Here is a 23256-nt window from a genome sequence, read left to right on the forward strand (position 1 = left end):
GAGCTCAAAGGAAGAATAACTTCTCTTCATAAAGTAAATTGGAAAACAGGATTCATTTACCTGGCCTTTTTGCCTATCTGGCATCTCTCTCATTCAACAGTAAATTAATTTATTTCAGAAAACCAAAGTCCATTTCTCCTTTTCCTACATGCACATGGCAGGGAGTGCTCTGGTTGAATAGCCTACATCTGTAAACAGTAGATTAAGACAGCTTCAAAGAGACAAGGTGACTGGAGAGAAAATCCACCTAACAAATGAATGTTCGTGCTTTTCCCAGAAATTAGTAATAATAATTTTGGTTTTAATCAGTTTTGAATCCCTTATGGAACCTTAAACAATGCACGTCTCAATGTTGTCTCCACTGTTGTCTTCTAAGTTCATTGGAGCTTGTTCATTTGAGTATATTTTCTCGTCCGAAAGTCTCCTCTCAAAGAATGGCTTTTCTTCAAGTTCTGTTTCTTTGTAGTCCTAATGATCCTTATGCTGTGAGTGGCCCTTCCTTGCCTACTGATCTCAGGTTAGACACACCTAGGTCGGTGCCAGATCCCCAGACTTGTTGCTGATCCAGTGCTCAAATAACTGGCACAGATAGTTTCTGTAGTGGTCATGATGATCAGGAACAGGACGGGAGGGTGAGGGAAGAGGACACCAGAGACCAACTCATGCTGAAATCAGCTGCCAGCCAGAAGCACTCTCTTGCAGCAGGGCTTTCTGGCACTTCTCACAAGTTTTCATTCCTTTGCGAAGCTCAACTGAACAGTTTTGTACTTTCATCCAGACGTTACCCAGGTTGCCAGTGCATCAATTTTGGATCCTGGTTTATCCTTTCCATCCCCATCACAGTTGTTATTCTGCTGCTCTCCTGGGTCTGGCTCCAGTGGCTTTTCCTTGGGTTTGAGTAAGTAAATGTTCTAATCAATAAAACTAAAGGTTGATGATATAAGAGCTACTTTGTACCAGGAGTAAATATCGCATCTAAGTTTAACAGCCTCAATATAAGATAATGCAGCAATAAGATAATGCAGCAACAGTGATTTTGTGTCCTTGATTAGTACGGATGAGTCTCTGGATGGGACAAGAATTTTCTAAAATCAGTCCAAAGTGAAAAGTCCTTATCACAAACGATGATAGCCATTCCTTTAGAATATGCAGACATCATCATTAAACAGTGCATGTGTGCAAGACAGAAGAATACTGAAATTTTATACATTTTGATCTAAGACTGGAAGATTTACAGTCAGGATGTTGCCCTTTGCTAGAGTCAGGGATTGGCCTGAATACTTGAGCAATATCTGTGTTATAAACAGGATGACTATATTTGTAAATGTGAAGTAAAAAACTTCCACTTTTCCAAAATTTATATGTGGTGTTATGGTGGGGTTTTTTTCCCCTCAGAGCTTGTGCTTTTAAGGTTTTGGAGAGGATAATACTTCTTTTGGGCTGATTCTTCAAAGCCTTGTTCTCCATGGGTTCACTAACTTCTGCAAGGATAACGATGGGGACACCTGTCTTCCACAATTACACGGCTATGTGTGGCGCAAGAGATGGAGAGTGAGACTGTCTACTCTTAAGCAGACTTAAAATCATCCCACACTTACCACTCCATATGTGAACATTTATTGTTTCATTTTTCTTGATTGTTTCAATAATGTTCTTTTTAACACTGTGTAAAGGTCTTATCCAAGAATGAAAACCTAGCTCGTACCAAATAGTCTGCTGATCAGTATGCAGGCTATTCATGCGATACAAACTTTTTCATTACAAAACAAAGTAAAGCAAAGTCATAGATGACTTTCATTAAATAGCCAGGTTATGTATTTGATTGTTTCAATTATTTCCCATGATTAAAGTTTCATCCTTCCTGGGCAAATGAGCTAGTCAATAACAGGACACATTTTGTTGCTGCCTCTGTCAATCTCCCATTGGGCTTCGTCAATTAATTCCAATATGCTGTTTGGTGTGTGATAATGAAATTGGAGATACTGCATTGTAAAGTGGAAATTTTACTTTTGTAAAGTGCTATTGGTAACTGAAAAGGTTGGACTTTTTTTTTTTTCTGTATACACTGTTAATTCGTTTTTCAATATTGCTGATTTACATTCCAGTTTTAAAAACATGTTCAAGTGTGGCAAGAAGAAAACAGCTAGAGAAGAGGCCTCAGCACAGGTGATTCGGGAGGAGTACAAGAAGCTTGGACCAATGAGGTATGTCAAGCTATAAATCTGCAAACAAGAGCAAGTAAATCCAAGTGCAAATTCAGGAAAATATATAACCCGTTCTGTTTCTGCTATAGCTACCCAGAAATTGTTACACTTGTCCTATTCATTCTAATGACCCTGCTGTGGTTCACAAGAGAGCCTGGCTTCATCCCAGGATGGTCTTCACTTTTCCCAAAGTAAGTAATCTTTTTGAAACACCAACAAGAACTGTACTGTGTCTTAACTACATACCTTCTTTTCTTCTCAACTTAAAAAAAAAAACCAAAAAACTTTCAATACTTCTGAAATATTCCAGGCTGAAGTTGTTGAAAACCTTTGTAGTGTATACAGAATAGGTAAACTCCAGCAATTTCATTGATGTATGTGTGCAATATCTGAAATGTGCTAAACCCATTACAGGATAAAACAAAGTGCCTCCTAAGAGGGACTATGCCTAGTTTTTAGGCTTGATCCAGTAAGGGAGAATGCATAATGATTGTTGTTACAGTATCTTACTTCCTCATCAAATCTACAATTTCAAGAATAAATCTTTGGTTAGAATTTTTTTATCTACTGCCCTTAGTGACAGCCACACTTGTATGCATACAGGCCAACATCCCTGCTTTGACAGCTCTAATTAATGATATAAATTAGTATCTGTTCATACATAACTCTCTCAATGTCACAGTTCAACTAACCACAAAATAAGCCAGGAACTATTCAGGAACTATTATGGGGTTTTTGCCCTCTGCTGCAGCTTGGTTTTCAGTCCCTTCCCCAGGATCACCTACTTTTTTCCCTAAGAAATAGGTTGCTCTTGCAAGAACTTATAATACTGTGATATCTCCCGTTCTCTTGCTGTAATTACTGAAATTTCAGTTCTGTCCTGTGATAAAGGTCTGAGTTTTACTCTGGAGTACTGGGAAGTAGTTGCAGGATTGGGAGGAACAGGACTTTGTGCTGTTTAGGCCCTTCTGGATTTAACATTTATTACTGGATGGGTCAAAGGCCAGTGCTGGACATGGATGGTAATTTGCCATTTTGTTTTCCTATGTGTCTGTCATAAATGACATGTGAACATGCATCCATCATGCCTCCTCTCTTTAAATATATTCCCACCGTTCATACACACACACACAACCACACCAGAAAGTCTGGTAGGGGATATTACAAGAAATAATTGTAGTCCTTTGAAGATTTAAAGTGCAAAGCAAAATTATTTTGTGTAAAAAATAGCATTAAAAAGTGCAATAAAAACTAAGACTGTTTTAAAGTTATTTTTTCATTATCCAAAAAATTGCAAAAGAACATTTTTTCCCCTTATAACAACAGCAGAGCTGGTGATCATTATCTCACATGAAACACTGTATTCTTGAAGGGGGTTTGGAGTGCTGACCTAGTCAAGCCATCAGCCAGCTAAGCAATCAGCTGGCTTTGTTTCTCTTTCTGCTTCATATTAACATTCAGTGCTCATCGAGCACCATTTAACGAGATACATCTGATACTGAAAAACAGACATTGTAAACAAACTTTCAAATTTGGGACTTATAGCTCAAACGGGTTATTTCAGTCCAGAGATCCCCATTTTCCTATTTGAAGTTGTCCGTTTACTGTTGTCTGAGGATTTTGTTCACTGGCAGGGAAAAGCAAAATATTCTCATAATAAGTGTGGTTACAGGTTCTGCACGGGGACTTTGTGGATGCCCTCTAATGTTTTCCTTGGAAGGGAATGCAAGCATGTGTCATGTCACATTAGGCTGAATCATGTTATAATTTGGGTGAGGTAACCTGAAGAGAAACAAATCTTGTGTTACTGCTAACAAAACCTTTAAGGGGAAAGAAAGCATTTCTTACTATTCAGACCTTGCCTATTTCCAGATAGCTTTAATTTATCAATCAATTGCATTAATTGGCATAAACCCAAGCAATTGGGTTTTTACTTCTCTGAGCAACAGAAAACTTCTCAGCCAAGATACATGAGTGGGGCAAGGAGCCAGCACAGGTACAGCTGGGAGTAGTAGTGAGCCATCTTCTTTAAAGAAAACAAAGCAGCAAACAGGAAAAAGAACTCAAAACCCAAGAACTGTGGTCTGCCAATGGTTACATTGCACTCATCATGTCCAAGAGGCTTCTAGCAGTGCATGAACTGCGGCTTACATCTCTTATGCACGTGTTCCCTAATGCCTCTGCGTACAAAATTGTTCAGTGTTTTGGATTTAAGTATACTGATAGGCATGTGCACAACTTCCTTAAGTTTCTGTTACAGGAAACAACTGTAAGGAAATATTCTCTGCCCTTAGAAATCTAATTTCTTACCAGAAACCTGATAGTACTTATTTTTCACAGGACCTTATTGCACAGTCTCAAGCCAGCCTCAGGGAAGTTCTGTCACCTGCAGAGATGAGCTTTGTCCTGAGGAAAAGCTGCAATGTCAGGGCTATAAGTAACCTTGAGACCCTCCATGGCCAGTGGGTGGGTCCTATTAGGTATGACTCACACCAATCCCAGGGTCTTAAATCAGACAGAACCATTAGTTCATTTATTCTAACATGCTGAAGATCAGAAGAGCTACATTATTTTGTGTTAAACCCAGTATAGATTTATTTTATTAGAACATGAATTCCCAGAAAGCAACCAGGCTTGATTTCAGGGTGGCAAAGCACAAGTTCCTCAGATTTTGGAATTTACCACTTTCCTTGGTAGTCTGTCTTGGTGGATAATCACCTCTGTTGCCAAACTAAATAAGACAAGCTCACACCTTGTTTTCTGTCTGAATATATCTTCCAGCCATCTGGTTTTGTCTTTCCCTGATGGATTAAAAACTTTTCTGTGATACGTGCTTTAAGGATACAGGTATCTGGTTTAATTATATCACATTATAAGCTTTGTTTTGACAAACTAAATGGAATGCTCAAAGTTTTGCTTCAAGAAACAAATTCCCATCACTCACCACCGATGTTCATGTTCTCAACCCCTTGTGTGCATCCTCACAATTTACTGAATACCCCTTTAAAATACAAACACTGATTTTTTTTTTAAATCCCAGCAGAAATATTGGTATTTAATGATGATACCTCCCCATTTTTTAAAGGCTACTTTTTGAAATGTCAGCCAATTTTAATTCACATTTATGCTGTATCAGTATTGAGTACAGCTCATTTTTAAGCAGCATTATCAGATGCCTTTCAAATATACATTACCTTTACCGGTTAATTTTTCTTAAGAAAATTTTGTAAATCTATTAAAGACTAATCCTTTACTGTCCTGCCCTGAGCTCCTGTTACCTCCCTCTGGAGGCAGAGAGCAGGATGTTTTAATAAACATTGTATAACACTACAGAGAGCAGCACAGGGTAAAAAGGCCTGTTTCCTCCCCATCTGTTGACAGCACAGGATCACACGTCATTTCTGCTACAGCAGCTTCCTTCCATGTCCTGGCCTGATTCCAGGCTGTAGGGTGTTAGTTTCAAGTTGACCTTTGGCCAGGACTTTATGAACCTCATAAGAAACAGAAAGTTCAACGCTGGGCTGCAGCTGATTACAGCTGGGCTTCCCTCACGCTTCCTCAGATTATTGCCTGAGTGTATTCTTTCTTTTTTTCTGTATGGTTTATTCCTTTCTTTACTGCCAATACAAGGCCACTATGTACTTTTGCCCACAGCCCTGTTCTCTACAATGATCTCAGTTGGAGTCATTGTGAGATCTCCTTAACCAAGAGCTTTTTTGCTTCCTTATAGGACAATCAGATTTGCAGTGTTACAAGCAGGTAGATGTTGTATATGCAATTGTATTACAGCTTGGATAAATGGACTTCAAAAAATGTTGATATCAAAATTTGATAATGATCGAAAAGCTTCTGTTTGGAATGGTGCCATGTGTGTCTTCATAATAGTATGACTAACAGTAGGATGTTGTGTGTGTCCCAAGCAGGTTTTCTGAGAATGGTGTTTTGCATCAGGAATACAAAATTTTTGTAAGCAAAAAATTGCACCTCCCTAGTTCAACAAGGGGAAGTGCAAAGTTCTGCACCTAGGGAGGAACGATCCCAGGCACCAGTACACACTGGAGGCCACCCAGTTGGAATGCAGCTTGGTGGAAAAGGACCTGGCGGTCCTCGTGGACACCAAGTTGAACATGAGCCAGCAATGTGCCCTTGCCACAAAGAAAGCAAATGGTATCCTGGGCTGTGTTAGGAGGAGCATTGCCAGCAGGTCGAAGGAGGTGATCCTTCCCCTCTGCTCATCACTGGTGAGGCCACATCTGGAGTGCTGCATCGAGTTCTGGGCTCCCCAGTACAAGACATGGATATACTGGAGAGAGTCCAACAAAGGGCCACAAAGATGATTAAGGGACTGGAGCATCTCTCCTATGAGGAGGGGCTGAGAAAGCTGGGACTGTTCAGTCTGGAGAAGGGAAGGCTGCAGGACCATCTTGTCAATGTTTAAAAATACCTGGCAGGATGCAAAGAGGACAGAGCCAGGCTTTTCTCAGTGGTGCCCAGTGACAGTACAAGAGGCAATGGGCACAAACTGAAACATAGGGGGTTCCTCCTGAACATCAGGAAACGCTTTTTACCTGTGGGGGTGACCGAGCACTGGCACAGGTTGCCCAGAGAGGTTGTGGAATCGCCATCCTTGGAGATATACAAAAGCCATCTGGACGTGGTCCTTGGCAACGGTTCTAGGTGACTGCGCTTGAACGGGGGGGTTGGACCACGTGACCTCCAGAAGTACCTTCCAACCTCAACCATTCTGTGAAGAATCAGCTGCCTAGAAGAAAGTGGAAGCATGAGTTGTTTCTGTATCTAAATCTTGCCTTCCTCCAAAACTCCTAGCAAGTCTTAAGAGAGTGCAGGATAGGTTCCTAGAGGAAGAGATTTTCTGCTCTTTAGACCCAGTGCATCTGGTCCTAGGCTAAAGGTGATATATAGGCAGAACCCTCTGCCTTTAGAAACCATAACAAAATAATAACTTGTTTTTTAAAAGTATTTCCTATGCTAGCAGACAATAGGAAGCAGGAGACAGAATCTATGAGAGAACCACTTCAACTTCTATGGCAGCTTCATTTTGTGACAGTGTTATCTAAAAGTATGCTGGTTGTGGTGTCAGTGTGCTGTGCATACTAAGGGTTTTTGAATCTCACCTAATGTTGTTAAAGCAAAGGGATCTACCAGATTATACAATTGTAACATATAACTGGGAGATGATTTTTCCCTTTCAGTGAAAAGCCCTGGTTTAGTATAAAACCTTAAGCGGCTGGGAAGATCTGCTAGGAAGTTATGCTTGGACCTACTGTAGCTGCATATGCAGAAAAGCATGCGGTATGAGGCTGAGAGGACAACTATATAGGCTTATTGGTTCAGGAAAACTTACAGAAGAACTTGCAGAAAATAGAAAAAAAAACCCAAAGCTTAAGAAAATGTTGGTTTTAACTTTCTTCAGCAAAATTCTTATTCATTTGAATGACCATCTTGACTGAAATAAGACGGACTGGGATATGTCACCACTTAACAGTGTGTAACAGAATCAGATGGATGTGTTAAAATGGCCTTAGAGCTCAGCTTTGCACTTTACCTGATCTTAGGGCTACTTTGCACAAGTTAGAAGGATATTGGATCAGTTTAAGAAACACTAATGCAAGCAGTTCTCAGGCACTGGAAATGACCAAAATAAACATTGCTCTTGTACCTATGACCCTAGTAGTAACAGCCATGGGAGGATGATAATAAAGTTCTGCTGCCTTCTCTTAGCTACAAAAGCATCATCCTTTTGGGTATGCACAGTACTCTTAAGGCCTGTTGGACTGAATCTATTACAGAGCATATTAAAGTTATTAAATTTATCATTGAACTGTGAAAATTAGTTGTTTAAGCATCAGCTATTCCCAAACATTCCCCTCCCCCAGCTTATTTCTGTGTGACAAAATAACACATGCTTACTCAAGATGCTTGTTTATGAATTTAGAGGGCTTGCACCTAATATTTCTACAGATGTGGTGAATTGACCTTGGCTGGCTGCCAGATGCCCACCCAGCCGCTCTCTCGCTCCCCTTTCCTAACAGGACAGGGGAGAAAATAAGGTCAAAAAGCTCATGGGTTGAGATAAAGACACAGAGATCCCTTACCAGTTACCATCACGGGAAAAACAGACTTGATCTGGGGAAAATTAATTTAATTTAACTGCCAATTAAAAATAGAGTTGGATGGTGAGAAACAAAGACAAAAACTAAACCACCTTTCTCCTACCCCCTTTCTTCCCAGGCTCAACTTCACTCCTGCATTCCTGACTCCTCTACCTCTTTCCACTGCACCAAGCAGCATGAAGGGTGGGGAATGGGGGGCTGTGGTCAGTCCATACCAGCTTCTTTCTGCTGCTACATCCTCCTCCTCACTCTTTTCCCCTGCTCCTCCTGACTATATATATTTATGTGTTTTTTTCTTGTTATCTTCTCCTTAGGTATAAAGGCTATGCTACGGATTCAACAACTGCCTTAGTGATAGGCCTCCTGTTCTTTATTATTCCAGCAAAAACATTTTCTAGGACTTCAAATGGAGAAAACAGTTGAGTATATTTTGATGTGGATTTTACTACAATAAGGTACCTAAGATGCAAACATAAATACAACTTTGTGCACTTGTTAGAGGAATGTTGTTAAATACTAATGTTACAATCTTAATACAGGATAATATCTTACTGGGATATAAAGCACCCCTGGCCTGGAAGTCAGTGCCAGCAATTAAACAATGTGAGCAGCAGGAGTTAGTGCTGTGCAGGAACCTGCTACCTGCAGCCCACCACCGCCAATGGAAACCACCTTTCCATTGACTGCAATGGGCTTTGAATGGATCTGTGCAGGGCAGGGTTGGGTTTATTTTTTGAAAATGTTACTGCTTATTTAAGGTACTCTATAAAATTTGACATGGTAAATGAGTCCGTTCTCATTTAATTTTTCCCCTTCAGAATGGAATTTGCCCTGATTAAAGTATACCTCCAGCTTGTCCTCTTTATGCATTCAATTCTGCTGCTGAAATCAATGAGATCTGGGGGTTCACAGAGAATGCAAGATCAGAACGTAAATGAGTCTAAGTGAAACAGCATTTGATCAGCAATCTGTCTGAACAGTGCAGTTTTACTGAGTAAATTAAACTCATTGATATCCTATAGCTATCTACCACATAGGGAAGGAGGGGAGAGGGACCAATGCTCCACTGGTGGAAATCGTTGTAGCTCTATTGTCTTCAGGCTGTGACAGTTTTCACCAGCTAAGGATCTGTCCCAGGAAGTGCAAGTTGTCCACGTCAAAGACTTTCTTCATGTTGTAATGATGACATTTTGCCTTTGAATATTACCCAAGTACTTCCTCAGAGAGGTTATTTCAAGATGTTTTTCAATATGGTTTTAAATGTTGGCGGGGGTTTTGGTTTGGTTTTTTTTTTTTTTTAATTTTTTTTTCTCTAGCTGTTTTTGGTTACACTCCACTGATTACTTGGAAGGAATTTCAGTCATGCATGCCCTGGGAAATAGCTATTCTTGTTGGTGGCGGGTTTGCACTGGCAGACGGCTGTGAGGTAATGCAATTTATAGAAGATACTGAACAATTAGCATGACCCACATCAGGAGCAATTCAGACATGCAGTGAATTTACAGTTATTCTCCTGTTTCAGCAAGTTATTCTGTAGCAATATTGAACATGATAAATGTGACGAATATTCAAGATGTTCAGAAAGTAGGGTTACAAAAAAAGGAGTTTACTTTGTCTTCAAAGACTATGCACAATGATGACTACTGTTTGTTATTTTAATTTAAACCTGATGGTGGTAGGAGTTGTGCAGACACAGTGTTTCCAAAGCCTTAGGGTTAATGTCCCATGTCACTGAGGTACCTCCCACATGGAGCCCTGCTATAAATCGAGCAGGTTTGGGCCCAAACTCTGGTTATGAAGCCTGATATATGCCTATTACAATTTTCTGATTATGACTCCTCTAAACATCTCAGAGCTGCAAATATAAATAAATGGAATATAGTTTGCATGGGTTCCTATAGGACACCATTGAATTAGAAAAATGTGCTTACAAACATGTGGTAGGAATATAGAAAATACTTCAAATTTTTTCTCTTTTACCCTAATCCTTCATAATTAGCAGATGAGTAAATTCCTGTTCTATACCATTTATTAAATTTTCTTTCCAGTGATTTGTAAAACATAATCATGTTGTCATATTCCTTATGCAGGTTTCAAAACTTTCCGAGTGGGTAGCAAGTAAATTAGCCCCTCTAGGATCATTACCCTTGTGGCTGGTTATCCTGATTTCATGCCTTATTGTCACTTCAGTAACAGAAGTGGCCAGCAATCCAGCTACCATTACGATATTTTTGCCCATACTATCTCCTTTGGTGAGTATAACACAGGTTGTTTTTAATCAGAATCTGCTTTATCATCCGTGTAATAATACAGCTGCTCAAAGAAGCAGTTTTTAAAAGTCTCCATGAAATACTTTACACATTTTTTTTGCTGTGCTGTGTTGTGCATTGGATACCTGGTGGTTTTGGGGGTTTCTTACAAGAGATGCTGAAAATTCAGTAAAATTAGGTAAAAGTTCAACACTCAAGAATCGACACTGTTACTCCTATTTGCAAATAGTCGAAGCACTTAAAAAGGACAGCTCTCTTAGTGTTTCTTCAGGACCACATCTTCAGCAAAAATGGTTAACACTGTAACTTTCAAGCTGTCACCGAAGAGAATAGAGGGCTAGTAGATGTGCTTTATATGTAATTCTCATTTTTTCTCTGCTTAGCTCAGTTGTGTCCTATCTTCTCATCATCTTTATCAAAACACCCAGTTCTTTCTTCGTCAAAGCTTACTGATTATCTTCTAGTCTATAGATTCTACTCTTGGCCAGCCTAGAGACGTACTAATGCCCTTTCCCTCACTTCATCGAATCCTTCCTAAGTATTATATTCAAATTCAACTTTATCATCTTTCTTGCAGTGTTTTGCTTTTAGTGCTTGTGCAGTGCCCACACTCTTTGCAACAGTCTTATTTTATGGACTCAACTACAATTAGAAAACACCAGGCGTGAATTTAAAGTTCAGTAGCTACTCTGTATTAGAATCGCCTTTTCTCCTCTGAAGCATTCCCAGATATAACCTTAAAAATGAGTTATCAGAAAAGGTTATTTCTCACTATTTAAACTGGCAGTTCTGTTCAGAGTTCACTTGTGTTAATATAATCAGTTTGTATTTACGTATTTCATTTGGCAAATGTGTCCCTTGACAGCTGTTCTCTCTTTTATTTTACAATAGGCTGAAGCCATTCACGTGAACCCACTTTTCATTTTGATACCTGCTACCTTGTGTACTTCCTTTGCATTCCTGCTTCCTGTAGCAAACCCAGCCAATGCCATTGTATTTTCATACGGTCATTTAACTGTTATGGACATGGTGAGTTTTAAGCAAAACTCCCTAAAGGGGATTTTTAGCATTTTAGAAACTTTCTTCAGTGTCTTGATGTGAGTCTCTGCTTTCTTTTTCCTCTCCTTTAGGTGAAAGCTGGTTTGGGCATTAACATCATCGGAGTTGCTGTAGTTATGCTTGCAATTATGACATGGATAGTGCCTATATTCGATCTCTATACTTACCCAAGTTGGGCACCAAACATCCCTTCTACAAATAGCACTGGGCTGTAAAAAAAAAAAAATCCTGGGGGTTGGTTTGGATTGGTTTTGTTTCTTTTCTTTTCCACTGACATGTGGTGAGTCACTTAAATGCTTTTTGTTACCACAACAATAGGGATCCACATTGCTATAAATGCCATATTTCAACAGTCCCAGAGACTGATGATCCAGTCTGAGAGTTCAATCAGGAAGAGTGCTAGATTTTCTAAATATTGCAAAGTTAGATCAAGTTTCTAATCTCGTTCAGCTAGTCTGAATTTTTATATCTTCATGTTTTGAAGGAAAAAATAAATGTGCATAGCCATTATCACTGGCAGTTTGCCCCCGTTCTCAGGGTAGTGGAATAATGAGATTTAGATTTTATTATTTCAAATACCTTTTCTTACTAGTACTTTGGTGATATTTGGGATTTGTCCAAGAACATATTGTTTTTCTGTTTTCTAGATTCAAACACTGTTTGAAATGGTGTTGATCACAAACAAAAGATCAGGCAGGGGATTGTCTTGAACACATAGTTTACAGACCTGTCAAAAATGCACAGAAAATGGAGAAGAGCAGCACGACCACTTACACAGCACTTTACCTGTTAAGCACCTTGTAATTTGGAAGGAGAATATATACTTAAGCATATGTTTAATCTACCTCCTTCCAGGACCTTACTGAAACATGTTGTTGTTGTTTAGTATTTTTCTGGATAGACATGTATTGATAGATCTGAGTTGATCTATATGAATGGAGACTAAATCATCATCATACCTCTCTGCCAAAAGTAGAAATATATCCCCTTGATGAATGAAAGCACAAGACAGAGTGCTGAAGATGTGGCGCTCAATCCATCAATCAAGACTACAGTGCATCTTCACCAGGAGGCTCATGATCTCTACAGGACAGGTGGCAGTTTAAGGTTTCTAGACTGTGTTAATGTTGTAAACACAAAACAGCGCAATGTAGTCAGATTGGAAGTTTGGAGTTCAAAGATATCTTCAAATAATGATGTTTTATATGGTTGTTACATGTTTTTCACTGGAAGGACTACAGCATTGTTCTTTTCACCTGTTGGGAAGACCCATGACAATTTGTGAAGAGCATTTGGTTAATAGTCTGAATCAAAGCTGCATGTGTTTAGCTTGGGTCATCCCCTGGAGCACCTCCATGATAGTTGTAAACCTTAATCTGTTTTTTACGGATAATGTAAATTATCCATTTTTCCTAGCAACAACAACAACAAAAAAGCTCTTTTGTTTTTTGATTAGATGGTTTACCTCTATTTTTGATAGTGCATATTTAGACTAGAGATGTCAGTCATGACTTCTATAATGCCAGAACACAATGTATAGGATTGTTATATATGTAGTTCGCTTCCATTAGCTACTGGTTGCAGATTCAGCTGCAATGAGTTATTAAAGAAGCACTTTTTCTTAGTGATGATGTTTTTGTGTAAGTAATTGCTATCTGTACGTGCCACCACACTTTTCAGCCTGACTGAGGCTGCTATCTCTTTAGGATGGCTAACTCCCTTTTCTTTTTCTTTTTTTTGTATTTTTTATTCAGTACTTGGCAAAATGGGGCTATGTCCATCACTAGGCCAATCAGGAGCTGCCACTATACAAATAATGTTAACTGATCCCCTGCAGTAATGATTATGATTACAGAGATGCAACACCTGGCTAAATGAAGCCTCTAACTCATCAGGTACTAGAGGGAAATGCTTATGCAAGTAGCTATGTCTTGGATTATATCATACAGTGTCTTCCAAGAAGGATGTGCAACACAGAAACAAGGAGCTCATGGTTTATGTAGGCCTTTCGTCCTGCAGGCATAGAGAGGAGAACCAGCTAAGAGAATGCTCTTACTTTAAGGTTCCCAGGTATCACCTTTCCAGTTCTATCAGTAATTTCCAGATTATTCAAGAGCAGTGGAAACAGTGAATCATAGAATATTTCAAGTGGAAGGGATCTCAGAAGACCATCTCGTCCAACCTCTTGCTCAAAGCAAGGTCAGCACTGAATCAGACCAGGTTGCTCAGGAATTTGCCTAGTCACATCTTGAAAATCTCCAAGACATAGACTGCACAACTTCCCCGGGTAATGTTCTCCAGTGCTTTACTGTCCTTGTGGTGAAATGTTTTGTCTTTAAACAAATGAACAAACATATATTCATTTTAGTGGAATAGACTCATTTTTCTTCCTTTTATTTGGGATAGTTTTTTTTCTATGTGTAAAGCTGGTTTTTTATTTTTTAATGAAACATGAAAAAGGGAGACAGTCCTCTTTGTGGCCTTACGTTCACCACTCCCAGTGCATGTGATATTTTCAGTCTCCACTGGTCTACTCTGCAAAGAATCACCAGTATTATAACCATGTGGCAACTGTTGTTCAGCCAGAGGAAATTTGTTAACCGCTTATGAGCTGTCCCCCAGTTTTATTAATGTTCACAATACAGAATTGGCTGTTGTAACCTCAGCCTTGAATATGACATTGAGGTCTACAGAGGTCCATGAATGCACTGCTCTATGAAATCATGCTTTGACAACCTCTTCAAGTTGCATATCTTCATGGAAGAAAATAATCATTTTGCACCATTTAAGAGAACTCTTCAGAAGTTGTCAACTGTAGTAAGTGATACAGTTTTCAGTGTAAGCTGAAGCTCGGTTTGCGCTGGAGGATTTTCAGCTGTTCGCTTGCTTTACTTTTTGTCTTATTCAGAGGATCATAGATGATATGATAAGAAAGGCCCATTGTGTCTGAACCGTCACATAATGCAGACCACAGAATTTCCCTAACTGTTTTTTCAGGAAAGACAGTGTGATAAAGTATCTTAGTAAACAGGAAAGAAGATTCAAATTGTTTAATGAAGGATGCACTTTTAAAAACTGTTTTCACTATAATCTGTGTATGCAGCGAATAATATGCAAAGAGAAAAGGGAGGGATTTGTAAAGTCAAGTCATCTGTCAGGCCATGTCTATTTATAAGTTATCAAAATGAAGTGCAGAATTATAAATAAACTGACTTTCAGTGACCAGCATCTTAACTGTCATAATGTGACAAATTAGTGACAAAAATGAAACAATCAAGCATGAGGTTTTTCAGAGATTGTATCCTGTAAGTAAACTAGTCATGAATGAATGAGTTGGTAGTAGTGGGAATGTAGGGTTTCACCAGGATTTTTTTCCCTTATTTTGCTAAAAGTTTAAGGAACAAGTCAGACACAATCTTTGATCCGAGTTGTTATTATTGCTAACTTATTTTTAAAGCTTTTAAGAACCTTTTAAGTCAAAATGAACAACTCTGCAGCGCAGAGACTAATATTGATAGAACTTCCTCATCTGAGAGCGTTGAAAGGGAGGAAAAAGACAATTTCAAAATGGTTGGCTCTCTGGGTACCCAATGGGTGGATTTGGCTCTGACTGCAGGCGCAGAGCACCATGCTGACTGCCAGCAGAAAACATGCTCTTCATATGTCACTATTATATTCATTGCTTTGTCCAGAGTTTGAGAGTATTGTGACAAATGGTGGAAATATATCTATAATTATTTTAAGAGTTGATTAATATATGATGACTACATTAACTATTTGTAAATTGCTTTGTGCATAATTGTCATATAAAATGATGTGGTTTTTCTTTGTCTCAGCTGAGTCTAATTAGTCTACTGTATTAGTACATAAGTAATATTTATGACTTACTATTTATTTGTGGTCCCATTCCTGCTGAATTAAATGGAGCCTTTGCCATGTACTTCATTAGGGGAGATGTGCCAGGTCTTTGTTCTCCTTTTCTATGGCCATGCTATATTTAATATACTTTCACTTTGCTTTTGGAAGATGTGTTTTTAGATTACCAGAAACCACAAAACAAGTGAACCCTGGAAAAAGCTTCTTTTTCTATTCTTTCTATCTATTACTACAATCAGATAGTCAGACCAATCTTGCAGTGTAAATCCCCTTATGTACTTTTAAAATGAAATATCTGTGTTTGTTTACTGCAAGAGTCTTGCTTGTTTAAAGTCAACTAGCCTATAGCCCGAGGTCTCGCTGAGGAGCAATGCAGCACAGCAGCTCAGGAAGGGTGTAGTGAAAAAAAAAAAGCCTTATACCCTGGATCTTACAACTTTTTGACTAGATGTAGACACCAAGACAATTTGCATATTAATTACAACAATCAAAAGACTGTTGTATGTTATGCGCAGTTGCTGGCATGACCGGAAGACTTCTAATGACCCCTTAGATGCACAGGCGGCTATTCCTGCCCCCGTCTCCTGCCCTGCTGTTGGCAGCTCACAGTAGGATGCCAGCTGCCCTGATGGTGACACCCTGCTACCCCAGAGCTCCCAAAGCTCCCAATGCCCCAGAGGATATTCCCCAGGGGTCAGGTCTGCACAGATTTCAGATTGCTTTGCAGCTATTAGTGATAAACGATAGCTTCAGTCACCAGCTTAGTTCTTTGTCTCTGCAAAGTCGATTTGATGATTTATGGTTTTTAACAATTACTGAACTCTTTGTTAGTGTTACTCCTGAATACTTTTGCCTTGTGTTTTTGGAAGCTGCTGTATGTTACTCTACCTGCACAATTTTCAATTTCTGTACAACTTTCCTTTACAATACTGATCTACTATTTTTAAAATAAATATTTCCCAAATGCTGTACAGTCCAACATGTATTTAGTGATAAATTAACAAGAGGTAAAATTGTGGTCTGTGAAGAAAGGTTATCTTTCAATAAAAGTGCCTGAGATTTCTTAAACCTTTTTTATTGTTACAATATCTCAATACCTGATATACATGGCAGAGAAGAGTTCCTGCTGAGAATAATTTAAACTTACTGGATATCAAAAAAGTCCACTTTTAAAAGAATTCAAAAAGGAGAAAGACCTTTAACTGCGTTATAAAGCAGTTAAAGTAAAAATTCTGCTTTCTTCTAAGTTCCTCTCCAAACAGAATAAATATATCAGCCTCTAACTGTTTGGTACTTTATTAGAAAATCAGAAAGCAATGCATATACCTGTGCAAAATAGTCCCTGGGTGCCTGTACTTGATTCAGTGCCCTTGAAGTCAGGAAGAATCATTTTAGGTCAGGGTGCTAGAGCAGACCCACAGGGATGGCTGGAAGAGTCATTTCTGAGCATTTCATTTGGCCATCCTTCAATGAAGGGCCTCAGGTTCTGCCGCATTCAGTTGTGGCAAATGTGGAAACTTGGGTGCAGAGCTCCAAAAGTGGGCATCAGATTGCTGTCCTAAGCTCTCAAGACTCCTGTACAAGATATGGGGGAAAACTAGTTACCACATGAGGGCTGAAGAACCAGCAAGCTGATACACCCAACCCATCCAAAATAAAATGCTAATGAAAAGCACGTGCCTGAAACTCTGTTCTCGGGCATCAATCCAAGAGTGCTGCAGGGCACTTTCGTGCGACCTGCTTCTGTCACTTAGAGATTTCCGTTTCCATCCTCCAACATCCTCTAACAACACAGGAAGCATGAGAACTTCTTTTGTGATCCCTCCTCAAATGCTGAGTGATATGAACCCACAGCTTTTACATCCCAGAAGACAGCCCAATGTTACCAGGCTATAAGATGCATTCTCTTCCTGACAGACTCTATGTAGCCAACGGAGGAAAATTCATGAGCCCAAAAAGGATAGCTATAAGCCCATAGCATGGGCAATCGGCTGTGAGGAGACGGTCTGGGTCTGCCAGCTGGGACCACAGTCACACTTTTGCCCTCTCCCAGTGGTACCCCTCCAAGGAGTGGGGAGACACCTTCACCATGGGCAGCTGAGAGTGAGAATGTCTTGCTGTAGCTGGATCGTGGTCCCATACCCCACAGAGAGACATAGGCACAGTGACATTCAGAGATGCCTAAAGTAGGAATCAATCTGAACAGTTTGAGAGAGTAATTTAATATTTCCAGGACTAAGCAGGCAGTCAGATTTGTGGATTCTTCTTTGGATATAGGCCTTTGGGTAAGTAAGCATGAAAAAAAAGAAGTTTGAAGCCTGTGTTAAAATACAAAAGTTGGACCTTCAGGTCAGGTGATTTTCTTTAACTAAAAATAAAACAAAATCTTTTCATTATAAGTGTGTTTTAACACAGGATTCATTAGGATTTATCAGGCTAAGAGGCTCAGCCTTTACAGTACACAGAGCATCACTGAGATAAGCTGTTCTTCACCTCGAACATTGTAATTCATGCTATATGATGTCCATCTTCATCTGTGCACATCATGAGTGTAGCGAGCAAAGCAAATATAAAGTGGCAAGTGTATGCACTAAACCTACACAATGTAAGCATTTCAGGCATGTGCAACAAAGCCACAAACATTTGATAGTTTTTACTATTTGGCTCAGCAGAAGTAAACAGAATAAAAGTCTCTTGTTTATTGTAGCACTTGCTTGAGTGCATAACAAATGGCAAAAACATTTTCTGCTCTCCTAGATTATTTCTCTGAACAATTGTCCTTTATCAGACTTTTCTGTTGTCTTGCAAAACTCTGCTTCTTATTGTAAAGAAATAAAAGGAAGAAAAGACAAAAGAAAAGAAATGAGAAGGGCAAGGGAGCAGGGAAGAAGGAAAGGAAGGAATGGAGGGAGAGAGAGAGAAAGAAGCTAACTTACAGTCTGGAGTTCTGTCTTACCTTTCAAAACTGGTAATGAGCCATGTACAAGACTGACAACTTTTGCTGACATCCTTCATGGATTTGAAAAGTTCAGTTTGCATAATATAGAAACCCATGTGCTGGCTAGTTCTTTCTTTAGATGCTATTATAATGCATTGGAGGAGAAGGAAATGGATGGCATAGATAGTACCATAATTTTCCCTGTTCACACTGTGAAAGCAGATGGAATTTTGCACCCATTAAGAACAACTCTTCAATTCCGATAAGCCATTAACCCTCCCCTGGCTGCACTGCATATTTTCAGTGCAGCAATTTTAGAATTCATATCTCATGAGTGATGTTTTTGAACACCACCCTTGTAATTCTTAGGTGTGGAGCACCCTTCATATAATAGTGGATTATGACTAAAGCCTTATAATCAGAGCTGAACTTCCAGTGCCCTCCTGCAGCCACTTACCCCCTCGCTCTCAAGTTGTATTGCACTTCCAGGATGGTTTTACAGACCACATGGATAAAATAGATTGTGTTACTCATGATGCTGACAAGGTCAATGAAGGCTATTATATGAACTTGCCAGGAGCATGATTTTCTGCTTCTGCTACACAGCCACGATGGGACTAAATCACAGGAAATCTAAACCGCCTCCTAGCTCATGGGAGATGGAAACTCCCATTTGCTTTGGTTCCCCTTCAAAGCTAGCAAAGCACAGGAGTGGACAGCAGATCTTGGTCCAGCCAAACAGGTCTTTTGTCTATAATGCTCCCTCAAACTGTGTCACAACCAAAGTTAGCTAAATGGTAGCTGGGCCCTGGCCCAGCCTCTTGCCGTGGACTTTACCTTTCTCTGTCACCTTGGAGCACAGCTCTTGGGAGAGCTCTAGAGATGGTCTTCTGACGGTGGATACCACTACAAGCAGCTTGCAGTCCAAGGAGGCGTCCTCAACCTGATTCAGCTTCTGCAACAAGCTCCAAAATGAGCCTCCCCTAAGCACATCTTGGATCTTCTTCCTTGTCGACATCTGAGAAATGTCAAGCTATCTCTGATTTGAAACCACTGGGGTGTTTTCCTGACAAGTAGATAGTGTCAGCAGAAAAGTAAAAAATACTAAGAAAACAATAGTACTAATTACTGCTAGCTACTGTATTGTGTAGGGCCTTAGCAAAAGTGTGAGTGTCTTTTAGGTTAGCAAAGAAAATGAAAGTAAAAAACCTTTTGAGAAACTGGTGACAGACAACATTAGTGGAAGTTTTCAGCTATTTAGCAGTGGATCAGAGCTATAGAAAATCCCACTCATTTTACTCATAAGAATAGTTGTAAGCCCTTTCAGTGTGATTACCCAAGGCTGTGGGCCACATCCTGCTGAAATCTATTTGTAAATAAAATTCATACATTTTTCCTACATAAATAAAATCACATCATTTGATTATGGTTGCAAATGAAGTAGAACCGTTTCCCAAAATACGTGCTCCCCTAGGATAAAATGATGCATCTCAGCAGGACCAAGCAATTCATTGCCAGCATTATATTGGCTTCTTTCTTAATTGTGAAAATAGCTAAAGATTGATTGGAATGAAGAATTGGTTTGGGCTTTTTTCATGCTTTTTTCCCATGGCTACTAAGACCTCAAAACTTAGAAATAGCAAAATGTTTTTGTAGCTGCTTATTACTACAGATTCAAAGGGGAAATATTTCTTTGTAATTTTGATTATAGCCAAGACAGTAATGAAATTGTATTAACAGTACTTGTAAATGCAAAAAGTGTGGTAAAATAATGAGATGGTTTAAATTCAGTTAACATATTAGCATTTGCAGGTGATAATGCTGCTATTAACTTCAGGAGGTACTATTCCAGCTAGAAATTAATAGCTAATGAGAAAAGAGATCTGCATTCAGATAAATGCCAAGTTCATCTACTGAATCATTCAACAAAGTAGACTTTGGATAGCACATTACAGAAAGTTGTATAATACAGATTCTAATCCCTGATAGATAATCTAAATTTTTCTCATGTAAATTAGTCACATCTCAGCTAGCACCAGAGGACGTGGTGACCAGCTGATCATTGTTCCCCATAAAGGATTCTTTTTTTTGTCTGTTTTTAACACTTAGAGCTGCCATTCTGTCCCTTACTCAGACGTCTGCTTTCTAGCCTAAACAACTAAGATGTTTCTGTGTGTTTCTGGGCATGATGCCAATGGCCAGTCATGGGTAGAGAAATCAAGCATGTGCAAAGAGACAATCTATACCTTACTCAGTGTGTGAGTCTGATTAGCTGTACTGCTCCTGTCATTATCTGTGTATGGCAGCAGTAGCTCCTTTTTGAAATTCAGTAGCCTGAGGTCCTGGGTACTCAGAAAAATTGACACAAAATTATGGGAAAAGCCATGTATGTTTTAAGCAAAGTGTAAGTATTTAACTGACAGAGGAAATCTTTCAGTAGGATGTCTGACTGGTGGGTTTTTCAACATTTGACCATTTTGCATTGCTTAATCACCTCAATTGTTTTCCACTTTATAATAATTCTTTTCTAAACATTTTAACTTTATTTTTTTCTCTTCTGGACACTTTGCAGTACAGTCACATCCCTCCTGAACACGGGGGTGCCCACAAAGGTGGCGATCCCTGTGAATCCAATAATATAAGCAGATATACCTGAAAAATTGAGATAAGGCCCCATCAGTTCTGAGTGCAATACAATGATTATTTTAAACCTCACACCTCCGTTCATACATCCCAAAATGAAGATTTTTTTTTTCTTTTGGAGAAGAATACAATAGAACAGACCAGACCAGACTAGACTAGACTAGGCTATTTCAGTTGGAAGGGACCTACAACGATCATCTAGTCCAACTGCCTGACCAATTCAGGGCTGACCAAAAGTTAAAGCATGTTGTTAAGGGCGTTGTCCAAATGCCTCTTAAACACTGACAGGCTGGGGGAATTGACCACCTCTCTAGGAAGCCTGTTCCAGTGTTTGACCACCCTCTCAGTAAAGAAATGCTTTCTAATGTCCAGTCTAAACCACCCCTGGTGCATCGTACCCTGTTTGTGATCCACTATAGACCTTGGACTTTTTCTGTCCTACTGCTGTCCAGTTAAGAAGTCCTTAACTTCATGAAGGACTTCATGAAATCTTTAACCTCATGAAGTTCAACAAGGCCAAGTACAAGCTCCTGCACCTGGGTTAGGGCCGTCCCCAGTATCAATACAGACTGGGGGATGAAGGGATTGAGAGTAGCCCTGCCGAGAAGGACTTGGGGATACTGGTGGATGAAAAGCTGGACATGAGCCAGCAACATGCACTTGCAACCCAAAAAGCTAATCTTATCCTGGGCTGCATAAAAAGAAGTATGCTCAGCAGGTTGAGGGAGGTGATTCTGCCCCTTTATTCTTCCCTCATGAGACCCCACCTGGAGTGCTGCATCCAGCTCTGGGGTCCCCAATATAAGACAGACATGGACCTGTTAGAGTGGGTCCAAAGGAGGGCCACAGAAATGATCAGAGGGATGGAACATGTCTCCTATGAGGAAAGGCTGAGAGAGTTGGGGTTGTTGAGCCTGGAGAAGAGAAGGTTCCAGGGAGACCTTATAGCAGCCTTTTGATATATAAAGGGGGCTTGTAAGAAAGATGGGGAGAAACTTTTTACCAAGGTCTGTAGTGACAGAACAAGAGGCAACAGTTTTAAACTGAAAGAAGGTAGATTTAGATTCAAGGTAAGGAAGAAATTCTTTATGATGACGTTGGTGAGACACTGGAATAGGTTACCCAGAAAAGTTGTGGCTGCCCCATCCCTGGAAGTGTTCAAGGTCAGGTTGGATGGGGCTTTGATCAACTTGATCTAGTGAAAGATGTCCCTGCCCATGGCAGGGGGGTTGGACTAGATGATCTTTGATGGTCCCTTCCAACTCAAGCCATTCTATGATTCTACAATTCTAAGTCCCCATTTTTTATTTGTACAGTTGGTGTTGCCTTGCTAAATACAGCTCTCTGCACTTATCTTAACTAAATTAATATTTTTTATTAATTTCAGATCATTTACCCAATTTAGCAATACAGTTTTGGATTCTAAACCTGTCTCCAAAGAGCTCACAACCCATAAAACATTTCTGTTATCCGCAGACTTTACTATATCATACCCTTACACGTGATCTAAATCACAGATTAAATTAATGCTACTGGGACCCTGGAACCACAATATTCTCCAAGGTAACTTATTGGTTATATGCCTCCACTTTTTTGGCAAGTGACCCCTGTTTTTTGAGTGCAGATTTTGAACACAGATGTATGCCCACACTATATAATTTTCTTGTAGGTCATATCATCCTAATTTACTTAGGAGAATGTAATGGAACAAAAGCCTTTCTAAAACCAAGGTACATTACTTTTATTGCTTCTTTATCTGCTAGACCAGTCAAAGTCACTGGGTAGTCAGAGAAGGAATTGTTTTCTTTGACATGACTTCCTCTTGACAAACTAGTGTTGGCTGTTTCTTATCAAGTTATTATCCTCTAAATATTTAAAATTGATTATTTAATTACTTGTTTCAGTAGCTTTCTGGATATCAGAGTGAGTTTGACACATTTAGTTGATCTTTACTCCTGGCAGACCTCACCATCTGCTATGATGTCTCACAAACAAGTGCTAATTATTCAGAAGTTGTTTCATGTAAATTCCTTAAGTACTCAAGAGGGCAAATTTGATTAGTTAACCCTGGTCTGAGTACATCATACCTATCCAAATGTTCTTTCACCTGTTCTTTTTCTATTCTGGCTTGC

General features: G+C 39.5%; 1 protein-coding gene across 2 annotated transcripts in view; it reads left to right on the forward strand.

Moving 5' to 3' along the window:
* Positions 1–16611, forward strand: part of SLC13A1 (solute carrier family 13 member 1) — a 29017-nt gene extending 12406 nt beyond the window's left edge. For both annotated transcript variants that reach the window (XM_076329893.1, XM_076329902.1), the window contains exons 8-15: positions 779–898; positions 2106–2204; positions 2294–2395; positions 8653–8756; positions 9655–9764; positions 10429–10590; positions 11500–11637; positions 11739–16611. In XM_076329893.1, coding sequence (XP_076186008.1) covers positions 779–898; positions 2106–2204; positions 2294–2395; positions 8653–8756; positions 9655–9764; positions 10429–10590; positions 11500–11637; positions 11739–11882 — 979 coding nt within the window. In that variant the 3' untranslated portion in view covers positions 11883–16611. The remainder of the gene's footprint in view (positions 1–778; positions 899–2105; positions 2205–2293; positions 2396–8652; positions 8757–9654; positions 9765–10428; positions 10591–11499; positions 11638–11738) is intronic.
* Positions 16612–23256: the final 6645 nt, after the last annotated feature.

Source organism: Aptenodytes patagonicus, chromosome 1, assembly GCF_965638725.1.
Source record: "Aptenodytes patagonicus chromosome 1, bAptPat1.pri.cur, whole genome shotgun sequence".
Taxonomy (NCBI): domain Eukaryota; kingdom Metazoa; phylum Chordata; class Aves; order Sphenisciformes; family Spheniscidae; genus Aptenodytes; species Aptenodytes patagonicus.